We start from the raw sequence: 14,364 nt of genomic DNA, 5'->3' as shown, positions 1-14,364 counted from the left end.
GATGATATATCCAGCTTGAGTAAATGAAGTTACATCATCTCCGAGCAGTCGGCAATCCTAGATTAGTTAGACGCAGCTCTCCATTCCGCTCTCCTATCCGCTAGCTTTTTCTTGGTGACGTATTTATTTTCTTTTACATCCTTGATAATCTGCCTTCTTGCTTCGCAAACAGATGTACAGTTTAAGGAGAAATATTGCAATGAAATAATTTTATTATTGCTACTTTTAATAAACATATTAAGCACCCACGTTCCGAGTGATGGAAAGCTATATTTTTTACTTTTTAGTTTTTTTTAATACTGTACTCGGAGAATGTGAGTATTTTTATAATTTTTACTACATATTTATTGTATAAAGTATTCGTCTGTTCATTCAATGTCTTTGGTCTCCCATTGAACTTTTTCCACTGATTAGTCTCTATAGTTATTATGAAATAACTTCCATAGCTCGAGAGGCAGTACCGATTTTTCCAATAATAAAAATGAAAATGTGGTACAGAATACATTTGAAAATTCGATTTTGAACATTTGGTTTGATCTTAGAAGAGTCACTAACGGCCTATGAAAACTCATCTGTCCCACGTAAAAGATTTTTCTCAAAGGCCGGTATAATTGGAAAGGCACGCCCTCGATCATCAAGAAAGCATCTCAATAAGTTGAACTTTCTTAAAAAATCAAACAATGGGTAAAATTTGATTTTGAACAGCTATTTGTAAAGCGAAGATATTGTTCTCTCTACAGAAATTTAATGAAATGCACCAATCAAATTTTATGCCCTTGACGAGATGAATAAGACGACCATTCTGCCGTTCTCATAGTTTTTCGCGTGTTCTTCTTCACTCTTTCGACCGTAGAAGCTGAACGTTTACGTATAAACAATGTTTGATCTTAGAAGAGTCACCAACGGCCTATGAAAACTCATCTGTCCCACGTAAAAGATTTTTCTCAAAGGCCGGTAAAATTGGAAAGGCACGCCCTCGATCATCAAGAAAGCATCTCAATCAGTTGAACTTTCTTAAAAAATCAAACAATGGGTAAAATGCATGAAACCGAATGGTTACTAGTGGTTAACCCAAAACTTTAATGGGCGTGCATTTGTTAATTTTCACTCTTACGAATTCAAGCACGTATTAAAAGTAGATTTTTTCTACAACTCAAATGCGTATTTTGAAGTGTTTTTCGAATAAATAATAAAAATTGAGGGATTCTCCTCGGGTTTTACACCAGTCTATTTCAATCGTATTGGCCGACGCTTTCCGAGATGCTTCCTTGATGATCGAGGGCGTGCCATTTATTCACCAGGACATATTGAAATTGTTTAATAATAAGCATGTTTTTGTACAAACGTTTTTTTTTAAAGGAATCCTAAATTTTTTCGATCGTTTGGTTCGAATTTCGATTTTTGTTGAAAAGTCGAGCTTTTCATTTCGATTAATAATCGATTGGTCCAAAAATCGATTTCGATTGACATTTTTCCATCTCTAGATATGTACAGGCATATTTCTGATGCTAGCGGCCGATAATTGAGGGCAGCCGGCCCAACCTGACCCACAATCCCTGGCGAGCCATTCGTCCTTGGCAACGTAGGAACATGAGGATGACTCTGGCTTGTCAGTCACTAAAGAGCATGTGCGCCTCACGGTGGGTAAATGGGCCAGCCACTCAGCGAATCTGCTAAAATGAGAATTCATTCCGTGCACGACGCGTGAGGGTAATAGAGGAACATACGTGTGCTTAAGTCAAACTTATAAAGAAGTCCTTCGCGTAGTATTTTGGCGCACGAATATGTATGATTTCTTTACGCATTCTCGAAAGTATTTACGTTTGAAAAGTGCAAATGAACAGAAATACCCTGTGTAATGTCCTTAATTTCAATAGCAGTTTTTAAAATTTGGCCTGGGGTATAGAAGGATTTGGAATTATTACTTCCTAACGCATGTCCATTCATTTTCTACGAATAAATTGCATTGCTTAGTATGCACTGGTTAAATTTAAAATCGAGACTAAGTTATTTGAATAAGGTTACACGTTCATACATGGTATAGTTAATGACTAGGTTTGATGTTATACCTCGTTTCCTTTGGGAAAAAAATTATGCAGGTATTTTATCGACCATCCTAGTTATCGGAAGCAAATTTTTCCGAGTTGCAATTTATTTCTCTCACTATGCGTGAATTTTTTTTAACTATCACACGTTTTAAAAGGAAAAAGAAAGTACAGCCGGTGAAATATTGTAGACAATAATAGTATTTTTCCGGAATTCGGACTTTTATATCTCCCATTCGTGTCTGAATGCGTTTGCCAGTTCAACCACTTTCTCAGAATGTAATCACGCGAAGTAAATCGCACGCACGTGTAGCATGCACATGCCTTAGGAACTAGAATATTAGAAATAAGGGTAAAATTCTTCCATGCGAGACTTTAGAAATGCCATGCACTGCGTGATCATTGGTGAATAAAATATCTTTATTATAATGCAAGGGATGAGTTCTATGTCGACGTTATTTTTAGTAAAATGTGCGATGGCTACTTCGGGTGCTTCGTCTCGTGTACACAACTGCATTGGTAAGTATCATACAAAAATATACATAGGCCGGAAGACCTCGAAATTAGGATATTAAACGTTACGGGAAACATATCAGACATAGAATGAGTTACTTTTATAGAGTAAAGGCCTGTTTACACGATAAATTAACACGTACGAGTTAATGTACGTTTGCGTGAATGATTTTTGTGGACCGGAACGGAACATGTACGAATGCAAGAACCAAATTAGAACAGGCTCTATTTTCTGTGCATGCATTCGCACAAGTTGGGTGGTTACACGGTGCATTTTGGCGTTCATTCTCGCGTTCATACATTTAGACATTAACCCGTATGTGTTAATGTACCGTGTAAATAGGCCTTAATTGTTTGGCATTAAGGGTCTCGTATAAAACGAAATTAAATTAGATTTTTAGATCATGTGATTATAAAAACTTTCCTTTTAATCGTCGACTAGTTTTGATACAATGTACCATCTTCAAGGCTAGTTTTGAATATTTGATAGACTGTATCATACTCAAGACTAGTCTTGAAGATGATAAGTTATTTAAAAACTAGTGGACGGCTAAAAGTTTAGTTGTAGCAAGCAAAGTTCGTTATTTTTTCAAACTTAAAATGAAATTCTACAAGGTAAAGGCCTCAACAATTCAGTGCATCAAAAACTAATATTATTTCACAATTCATTAGATCAATTAGGTTATTTTTTATATGATATGCATATTGCACACATAATCAACGTACCTGCAGTAGTATCTCTTCTCTGTCGAAATCAAAGTACTCCAGGAACTCCTCCCCGCTCAAGTCCCCCTTCTCGTTTATCTGTGCACCTCCTGCGGGGACGAGAAAACCCAAAACAACAAATGGTGCGTTTTTCAAGCTCTGAAAGTAAGAGTTTCTTTAGAGTATAAAAGCATGCATAAGGATTTTCACTTTACTGGTTAGCTTTCGAAGGCTTTCGATACAAAATTCAGGAAATGAGAGTCCATTGCTACTTAGCATAAAATTATTTCAATTTATTGTGGTTAGTGCGGAATCACTATCTATTTTTGTGACTCTTATTAATTTTAATAGTCACATTATTATGAATACTAATAATCCAGTTTTGATCAGAGTTCATGAGCAGTTAAATATAATTGAATACCCCAGTGCTGAGCTAGCGGTCGTAGGATTTAGGTGAGGTCTGCGGACACCCCACCTTGCCCTCATCCAAGCGCGCATTTCTGAGTGAAAAGGCCGTTTTATTTGAGGAATTTTAGTGTTATTCGTTAGGCAGAAGTGCATCTAAAATTTCGTCGTGTATAGGTTTCGACAATGATTTCACAAATTCATGTGAATGCAGCTATCTAACGATCAATGACCGTTTGAATGAAGGCGCGTTTCTAGTTGCTGTACAAGCGAGTCAAAGATTCAACCAAAAAAGCCAGTTTACAAAGAACATGATTCAATTGGCGCATATGCTTGCGTTATCGGTGTAATCTGATCTCTGTATGAAGAGGAAATGTAAAACTAATAAATTTTTAAAATAATTCAGGAAACAATTGAACAAATTGTAAGTTAGAGTAAATATTTAATTTTTAAATTTTTTGTACCGTTTGTACCAATTTCGTAAATTTCTTTGTGTTTTTTCATGTTTTTAATTTGCACTAAACATCGCTGCCGCGAATTTCTTAGACCTTTTGCAATTATATCTTCTCTATTGAAATTTTCTTACGTGTTTTTAAAATTTGAAAACAATGACATTACTTATTAAAACCTAAGATTGGAAGAAGGTTAAGACGTACAAAAGACTCATAGAAGAAGGATGTTTTAGGCAGTGTAAAAATTGTTGGAAAACTTCGAATTTAATTCCAAGTGTCACTTACTGTCGGCGCTCATGTCTAGGCAGGATGCGAGCGCGTGCATACCGGAGTGAATCCCTCGTATACATATCCTCCACTCACTGTGGTCACTGTTCTGGAAAACTTTGAAAGTCAGGAAAGCCTAAGAAATTGTCTGAATTGTGTCTGAAAAGCCATAGTATGCCAGGGAAAGTTACAAAAATATTCTGGAAAACTCATATTTGTTGTAAAAGTGCTAGGGGTGATGTTTCCACAATCTCCTACGCAAAGGTTTATCTTCGATATCAGAACATTAAATTCCCAATTTGCCATTCGTTGTTTAACATTGTTATTAAAAATTAATATCCTCGTGGTGAATAGACTTACTTTTTGGTCTTCATTTTCCACATTTTATCGCGTTTTTATCTCCCAAGTTTCATATCAATCAAGTGGTCTGGAAAATTGCGAAAATAGTCATAAATGCGCGTAAAATTCCGGGAATGCCTATGAATTTTATTTTAGTGGCCACCATGATCTCACGAGGTTTCACTATTATATCCACACGCATTGTCATCCCGCGCGAAAATCGCTCAAATGCTTGGCGCCAGTATGCGTTTACCTTACATTTTTCTCAGGTTCGTTGGAAAGTGCAAATGAATTCATCCACCAGAGGGTAGGTTATATACGTTGAGAAAAACTAAACTTAAACGATGGCCGCAGTTCCCCTTTATGGCTGCTTTTCGACGTTATCGAACTTCAAAATATAGCGGAATTTTTTTTATGACCATGCCCAGTTTATTATTAATTAAAATTGAAGTATATTGGAGTAAGTGAACCTTTAATTAATTTTCATTTCATAACCCGTTGACAACTTGCTCTTGCCATTTTTCGACGGGTGGTTCCAAGTGATCCCTCCAGTTTTTAAAAATTATTTATGGCCCCATAAAATACTGGATTATCGATACGGCTATAAAAATATCGGCTGATAACAATTTATTCATGATGCCTTACAGGAAATGTTTCTGAAGATATTAATATAAGCAAGTTAATTATCTCCCGCCTATCACCACGTGAACATCAATCGTAGAGTCGACAAATGCCACTTTCCATGATGAAATACGTCCCTATTTTCTCCTGAAACCGAATGGTAGGAGTTTCTATTGGCGAGCATCGGTGAAGTAATCACATATACAAGGAAAAGCACTTGGACAGAAATGAGCTTTGCCAGGCGTTATCTCTATCTAGCTGGCAGAGACGATGGACTGATGAGCAAGTTCGTTATTTATAGAAACCGTGCTCTCCTCTATATGCGATAAAATATAGTTTTGACTTCCGGGCCGAAAATAATATTAATACCGTTACATGGTTGTTCACTCATTATGTGATTAATGACAACTATCTTTCGTATGGGGCATCGGAGGTCATTCGTCACGCAGCATTTGAGATATTCTTACCATATTCCGAGGGTTCTTTGGTCACCAAGTGTACGAGTTTGGAACGTTTGACCATAGCTTTTTTGGCTGTTATTAAGATATCTTGATTTTTATTTTATAGCGATTACTCATCTTAAAGCACACTTCACTTGTGAAAAAATCTTATTTTTTTGTCTAGCGTAGGTGTTAGGTTTCTATCCCTAGTATTGGAAAGCATATGTTTAACTCATTTTTCACTCTTTTGTAAAAGGCTTTACTGCTGAAACATTCTATCTCTTGTCCTAGCGTTGTAACATAAAGTCTACACTTTAGAGACTTCTTCAATTATCACGGCACCATATAGGAATATTAATGGTGGAAAATAACATAATGATTCCTATAGTTGTTTTCGGGACGGATTGCAAATGAATCATTGGAAATCACTCTGAAATTGCAATCGGAAAATTTTAACGTTGCTGGCAAAAGCGAAACCCAATATACTGCGTGCAATAAACAGACGGCATCAGTAAAGTGAATAATAGTTAGTTTCATGTTCCCGCTTGATTCTGGCTGTTTATTTCACGCAGTCTCTTGAGTTTCCCTGTGAAATACCAACTACCAAAGAAATTACCCCTCGAATGTTATCTGTAAATGTATTAGTATAGCGACGGGTGTTTTTGAATTTTTCAGGGAAAAATGGGAAATTTCAAGGGAATATGATTAAGAGAATATTTCAACTCTTTTCCGATGAAAACTCATTTTCACTTGCGCCTTTCGAAGTAGATCTATTGACGAGAACTTTGGGAAAATTGAGGAGGTATAGGGGAGAAATATCTCGGGAACTAAAGGAACTGATTTGGGATAGGGAGAAATTTATGGTTCAATTTACCAACCCAAGGATTGCTATTCTATGACGATGACTAAGGCGTAAGTAGTGGTGATAACTCACAAAAATTTATTTTTGTTTACATCTGTTTCTATTCCCCTGAATTCGAATACAATATTCCAATTCCGCGAGATAACCTGTTTTCTGCTTTTCTTCTTTGAGGTCAACAGTTTTTCTAGTGGTTAGAAAATCGTTTACATTAGAATTCTTCTAAATATTTCCACAACGTTAATTTCATGCCGAAAATTATGAAAATGTATGACCTCGTTTTGTGTTCTTGTATTGTTTTTCATTGTAATGTTTCTACCTACTCCTGTGCTACCATTTATAAATATTTTTAGTTTGTATAGATGCGGGTTTGGTAGCAATAAGTGATGGTGCTAAAAAAAAACACCTGCAAACTCTTGAATAATGTGAAATACATAATATATCGCAGTTGCAATACCATTACCATGTTTAAAAATTTATGTCCATGCTATTGGAAAGTATTTACTGGTTTTCAAACTTGATAAGCATGCATTTATTTATTCGTCATTGAGATTTCAACTATACATAATTAATGTTTTATAACATTAACCTCAGGTCTGTTTGGAATCGAATGCCATATTTGTTGAAGTAAATGATTTATCATTATTCATGTTCTACTTATTTAGTTATTTAATTATTTTTTCATGTTCTACCCTAAATGTTGTGATGGGTATATGTGCATACTTAGGTTTTCTTGCTATGATTGTTTGAGTTAACTTCAAGATTTCATTTCTATGACCTGATGTGTTAGTTGTGTTGAATTCCATTCGGAAATATCAGATATATTTTGTACAAGTTTATTTTGTGATCTCTTTTGTATTTAATATTCATCTTATGTTCTTAATGGACAATTTGTCCAAGAACAATAAATATTATTATTATTATTATAAAAAAAATTATGGAGATTTAGCGCGCTCAAGTCGTACTGCTTATGAAAAACTTTTGAGGGAGCAAGTCAATGATGATGCCGAGATGGAAGTGTTGGATATTGCAGCAGGAATTGTAGCGGTGGACGAAGCAATTAAACTTTATTATCACCTCACGGACTCTTAAAGGAGCTCGAGAAGTGTTCATGATGATTCCCCGGTGATCGAAAAACGAGCGCTGCAAGCATATAATTGACTAGCCTGAAATTAAGTAATTTTTTTAAATGGGTGAAAGAATGATCTATCCATCATAAATTTCATACATGGATTGATTTTATAATTGACTGAGATAATAGGCAGCTATTGCTTCAAGGAGAACACAAAAATCCTGTGGGTACGATAATCCATCTCTGTTTAACTTATTTTAGTAAATATACTGGGTTATTTTTTCCTAAAGGTTGTCTAATCAATTTATCCATTATTTTTATTTAGAAATTTTCTTACGGAGGAAAAAGGAGCGGAAATGGTTGACATAAATTTAAAGAAGCTTTGGTGCTGTGAGGCATGGATTGAAATGCTGAAATTAAGTGAAATAAGCACTTTATAAGAGAAGAGGAAGCAAACGTGACTATAAAATTCTTGCATTTTTGAATATACATGCTTTATTTTGTATCTGCGCCTTTCTCAACTATTATCAATTTTTGTCCAATCGTATTGTTGCATTTTGAAGAATAACTTTGATTTATTTAAGCCCATTGATAGCTGGAGCCTCTATTGGACAGTTTTTAAAATTACTTTTACTGCATATTCTATCATCGTCGTTTTGGCATGTCTCTGAAACGCATTTTCACGCTCTCCAAACAAAAACTTCTTCGCTCAACACCATTAAACCCCTCTCGCGTGCATCTCCGGAACACCGCACCCAGAAAAGAGAAGAAAAAAGAATATGTGGGGCGAGAAAAAATTAATCAAACGCAATCACGGGACACGAGGATGGCTGTTGATTTTTTTCTCGCCGGAATTACTCTCGTTGCATTCATTTTTCTCTAGGGTAATGTTTACACCCAATCTCTGTAGAAGGACGTGATCGATTATCCGCGATACGATGCACAGATTAAGTGACGGAGAGTGGGTGGTTTGGGAGCAGAATTGGGATTTACGTCTCGGCTGCCATTCATGCGATAGGGATGAGGATATGGAGCGTTTAACCGCCTCGACGGGCGTCTTCAATTACGACGAACGTGAGCCCCGTCATCGTCGCCCAAGGACGTTTGGCTCAAAGTGACGTAGGTCACTCGCAAGGCTACCACCCGCAGGGGGATTCGTTGGGAGAGAATAGGTTACTTACTCCCAGCTCGGTATTTTCATTATCATGCATTCTATCCTAGCGATACGAGAACTGACCCACCGAGTTGGTCGTCGTTCTGTTTGATGAAGCAACTTCCGCAATACGAAGGCCCTCAACTTCTATCTCGTTGTGCAATCCTCAAGAGGGAGTTTAAAAAAATTTACGCCAATGAAAGAATCATCGTGATGCGGAGATTATCATGTAACCCACTCCTCAGCTGTTGCTCTGGTTTCAATGATGCCGGCAAATAGGAGAAAAAATATCTTGTCTCAAACCATTCATCCAATTAATCTTTCAAACAGTCTTAACTTCATCGTCGTTAGCATCGTAACATACGTACTAAATGCGTAGGATTAATACGTCATCTTACTCAGGGGCGGTCTGGGGTGATTAAGGGCCCTCGGCTGAAGCTCATAATGGGGCCCCTCTTACTGGGGGAAAATACTATGAGTGGGGAAGGTGTGAATTTCACAGCTCATAAAATTTAATAATGCATTATGGTTCTATCATCTATTAATTAGTGAATCTGTTCCTTTAAACTGCACTGAAATCTAAAAAAAAAACATTTTAAAATAACCCTTTCAAAAAATCACCAAATTCTCTTTTATCTTCTGGGACTTTTACCTCATTTATTTTCATAACATCTTTTTACACTGAGTATGCTGTAGATAAAGCAACTATTGAAAACGCAGAATTTTGTAATTGCAAAAAAATTTCGATCAAATAACCTTGGTGTTTTTTCCTACTCATTTCATATTTGCTTCACGATAGACGCAAGCGTTGTGGGGGTCCCATAAGCTCAGGGCCCTGCCGACCAGCTGACCAGCCGACCTGGCCTGACCGCCCCTAATCTTAAGAATATGCTGTTTATGTTGCCAATATGACTATTTCCTCCAAGTCTCAAACCAAGTCTCAAAGGGTAACTGAGATCACTGGATAAGATCTTTTACATTAAGGAATTATGTATTTAAGTTTCATAAAATGTATTCCAGTTAGGACTCATTCTCACGATCGGCTGGAAACTTGTCTTATGATTTTCGTTGTAACTGTTTAAAAATCGGTGACCGAATTTATAACGAAGCAATCGCGTCTCTTTGGATACGAATAAAGAAAGACGTCAACGGAAATATTATTCTCAGCAGGAGGGCACGTACAGATCGGTCAGGTTGACTTTATTGGAATATGCTGAGTAACAGAACTCTTGAAGGAGTGTGTGAGATACACCGTAAGAAAAAAAGCTATTGGTTTATTTATTCGAAAACCTGAAAAGGATTTGGTTGTCAAAAAAAGACTTTTTTCTTTTTAACATTTTGACTGCCTATTGGTTACACGCCATAATTGATTCGCTTTAAGCGGATTTGATATGGGTGTAACATACGTTTTGTATGAACAGGGTAAATATAAAGTTTTCAGAAACTACTATTTGGGCAGTGCTTAGTTTGAAAGAAAAGGCAAAATAATTAACACTATTTTGGCTGAATACATGAGCTTAACGCGTAATGCTTAAGCCGTTGCCTTGACTGATTCCATTGATACAAATAAAAGTGGATTATTTCTATGAAATTGCTCAATAAAACTGTTTGAATAATAGTATATATTCTGTGAATCCATTTTTCGTCGAATCAATGGATAAGGACGTCGGGTTATGTTCCCGAGAATACGCCGTGCGAGCTTATTGTGGATATCCACACTTAGCTAGGGAACTGCTGGCGTCTTCATGCCGTGTTTTCTTTTCTCTCCGTCAACAGCTAACGCAGCGGTGAATTTTATGAGTTGGCAGTTTGCTGATTTCACATGTCGTGAAAGTCATCCCAACTACTGATGCACTGCGCGTCGGCTTTTTCAGGTGTTCAATTACACGCCATGGCAGAAAATGCCTTCGATATGCGCGATAAAATTTCCTAAGGGCAAGTGGCAGAAGTATTCATAGTTACGCCACTAGGCTAGCTCGACCATTTTCTGTCCAAGTCCAGGAGAATTCACATCAAATTTTAATCCCGTTAGTGAAACAATGCACTGTTCATTGATTTTCCTATTCAGTAATTCAAGGTGTTAACTTGGCATGCAATATGTTTAGCATAAAGTGAACAATAGATACGATTCAGCAGAAGCCAACTGGAATTTCTCAATCCACCTACAGCTATCGGAAGCCAGTGAAGAGATTTTCAGTCGAATACATTTCCCAATGAATTATTTTGGCAATTATTTTACCGTCATCTTGTTTAGGCTCTCCAATCAATAATCTCCAGAACAGCCCCATGACACTTCCTATCCCACTCCATTGGGAACCCATGGTCTTTTATTGAAGTCGTTTCCTCAACCTGCCGCACGTTTGCCGGGGCGGCGCCACGTATTCTGGAGGGCAAGAATTAGCGGGTGAGTTAATTTCCGTATTGTTGAGCGCATACTACAGGTGAGTGGAAATAGTCATTTTTGTAATTAATTAAGATTTATTTTCGAATGTTAGTCTTCTGCATTATTTCCTTACTGTTCTACATTAATATTTCGTGGATACATATCGCAGATTTACTGAAAAAATGAAAATGCCGTGGACGTGTGTGGTACCGCGTTGCACCACTGGTTATGGCCACAAGACTTCGGGGATTTCGCTTTTTAGAGTCCCCAAGGACCCTGAGAAGCGATGAAATAGCTGTACGATTCCTTTTTTTGGTGTGCTAAAGCTCCAAAATTTATACATATTTTAAATTACAGGTTCTGCTGTTCCAGTGGTCAATGTCATTCACAGTGGAGGAATGAAGTAACACTGAGAAAATGCAAGATGTGCGACGGCTTTCATCAACTATTCATCATTCTCTCCTACTAAATTGAATCTCTAAGAATGATTAGTAATTAGAAATAGAAATTAGTAATAGAAAGAATTAATAGAAATGTTAAATTGTGAGTACTTAAAATTTATTTTTCATGACATTACCTTGCATTGATTGTATAAATAATCTCAGTTTCAATAGCATTGTGTAATCATTCTGTAAATGTAGATTTGATGTGTGTGTACATTATATAAGTTGGAAAAATGTGAATCGTTTTCATTCTTAATACCTCTTTCGATGATTTCTTTTAATGCAGCTGAATAGGGAACTTGCGTATATTTCAGATATAATCAATAGCCCCAAAATTATATAAAAATATATGTTTGCATACCTCGGTGAAAGTTTTTTTATTATTTTATGACGTGGTTTGCGATATTTAATGCATCAAAGTTCACGAGAATTTTCAAATGCAAGTGAGAAGCGAAAACGCCCAATGATTGGCTGGTAGAAAAGTGACGTCATAGTTCAGTACGAGGAGAGACGGCGGCACGGCCATAGTAGAGGTTGCATACTTATACATGCGACGGCGTGGTTATGATTCATTTATTGAAGTGCAGACGTATCGCAGTTGTTCATTGTGACTTCAGGGCTATTATTTGATCTACTTCTCCTCCATTGAAAGCGATAGATTGCGTAAAGATGAAGGCATATGGTTATTCTTAGGCTGATCCTAGCGAGCTTCCTGTTACTGATTCCATCATGATAACAGGGTATTTTAGTGAAACTGTAGACTTCGTCGGCTCGGAAAGTCGATGCCGAGAAATGGAAAGGTAGCTGATGTGCATCTGTAATGTTTTATAGTTCATAACAAAGTGAGACTTGCGTATAATATTGGCGAAAGCGTATACTCATGTGAATTGTGTATTCTTTTGGCAGTCCGGTAGAGTCTTATGGTGAACTTATTTCCACCTCGAAGCTGTCGATGATACTTTTAACTTAAAAATAACTTGCCTGGAGGGCGACAGGAAGCTCTGAGGAAGTCAGACTATTAATGTTTCAATTTAGTAGCGATAATATAGACGAACTTCCAACACAATCTACCATCTTGTGACTAAAAACCCCGAAGCCACTTCCTATTCTGCAGAAAGATTCGGTCAATCGCACTTCGATCAATATAATAAACACAACGTCTTCAGGTGTTAATAAGTTACTTTTGAAATGAAATACTTCCTAAATTAGCATTAAAATGTGCATGTTTTCCAAACAGAGTCTTTAATACATTTTGGGAGCTTTTCTCACTATATATCTGAAACCTTCTCATCTCATCGTCATTGCGATCGGTTGTCACTTAAAAATTCCGTATCGGAAATCCATGAGGGATGGAAATGGAAATCCTAGAGGGATGACTTTCGACGATGACCGTGATCACCTGCACTCTCACTATCACTGGAACCCGTGGTGAAAATATCATCCCAATCCAATTTCTATTTGGTTTTAACTGGGGAAAGAGCAACATAGAACTGCACATTCTTTGGGCAACTTTGGGTTTGACTTTCCCTCAAACACCCCATTTCCCCTGTGGTGCACATCAGTCCTATCTTTATACGAAGGCCTGACAACCTTTAAATGGATCCTTGGTTTATCCTGACAACCAACTAAATGGAAATTGCTGATCCACACATGTCCATTCTTATCTCCATAGTTTCCAAATCAAAGGCCGCGGAACATTCCTCTTGTGACTCAACTTTTTTTTGAAAAGCAAGCAACGGCGTAGAATAAAATCAAAGAATGCTGCGATTAATTTTTTGTGACCACCTCTGGATTCCATTCTTTTTCCATCTACAACTTCCTTTATCTTTCGGGGTAAACTATGGGACAAGATAATGTTTAAATATTTTCATTAATTTATAACAAAATATAAGTTCTAAAAATACCCAAAAGCCATTAAGATGAATGCTGTAGACGTAGTAGTTTTCCTTAGGTTGAGTTGCAAAGTTCATGAAGTTGACAAAACGGCTAATTTTTCGGTGCGCGGAGTCATTTATTGCACTGACCGTGTCTACATTTTTCAATTTTTTGTAGTAAAATAAATCAGAATTTAGGATAAAATTTCCTTTAAAATGACGAATAGTTCATTATTATAGCATGTAGTGAAGCCAGGATATAAATTTGCAAAGTACAGCGGCACATCATTTTGACGCCGACAGTAGAAGAAAACGCTGTCTTCTTGGCTGGCACTCGAATGCATGAGGATTAACGTTGCTCTACATTTTCATATTTCCTCCCTTCATTTTAAACATCATGGAATTTTCTATGTCCTTCCGTAACTGAAATTGAACAAGTGCCTTAATAATTTGAGTCCATCGTAACGATCGTAACCATCGAGAAACACCTATCTCGATTTTTGTTCGGAAGTTGAGTTTTTATTCTACGGAGGCCGAATTATCGAAAAATCTCAGTTTCATGTTATTCAGTCAATGAAATATGGAAATATTATTTATATTAAAGTTATCTTCGCTCACATAGCACACGGGTTTATCATTCCGTTTATTATACTCTTATTTTTCCGTAACGCTCATCCCGACAGACGGCATGCATCGAGGCTTTTCTTCTAATTTCCTCCGTGGGAATGCAGACAAAATTTTTTCTGGGGTGTTATTGCACAGAGGAACAATGCACCACTTGTAATTTTTCCTT

The 14,364-nt window shown here is 36.9% G+C and overlaps 1 protein-coding gene across 1 annotated transcript in view; it reads right to left on the bottom strand.

Annotated features, from left to right (window-relative positions):
* LOC124158716 (scoloptoxin SSD14-like) overlaps positions 1 to 14,364 on the bottom strand; it is a 147,059-nt gene that overhangs the window by 119,641 nt on the left and 13,054 nt on the right. The window contains exon 2 of the mRNA XM_046533965.1: positions 3,285 to 3,373. Coding sequence (XP_046389921.1) covers positions 3,285 to 3,373 — 89 coding nt within the window. The remainder of the gene's footprint in view (positions 1 to 3,284; positions 3,374 to 14,364) is intronic.

This window comes from Ischnura elegans, chromosome 5, assembly GCF_921293095.1.
Source record: "Ischnura elegans chromosome 5, ioIscEleg1.1, whole genome shotgun sequence".
In the NCBI taxonomy this organism is placed as follows: Eukaryota; Metazoa; Arthropoda; class Insecta; order Odonata; family Coenagrionidae; genus Ischnura; species Ischnura elegans.
Note: the sequence above shows the minus strand (reverse complement) of the source record. Positions and strands in the feature narration are given on the sequence as shown.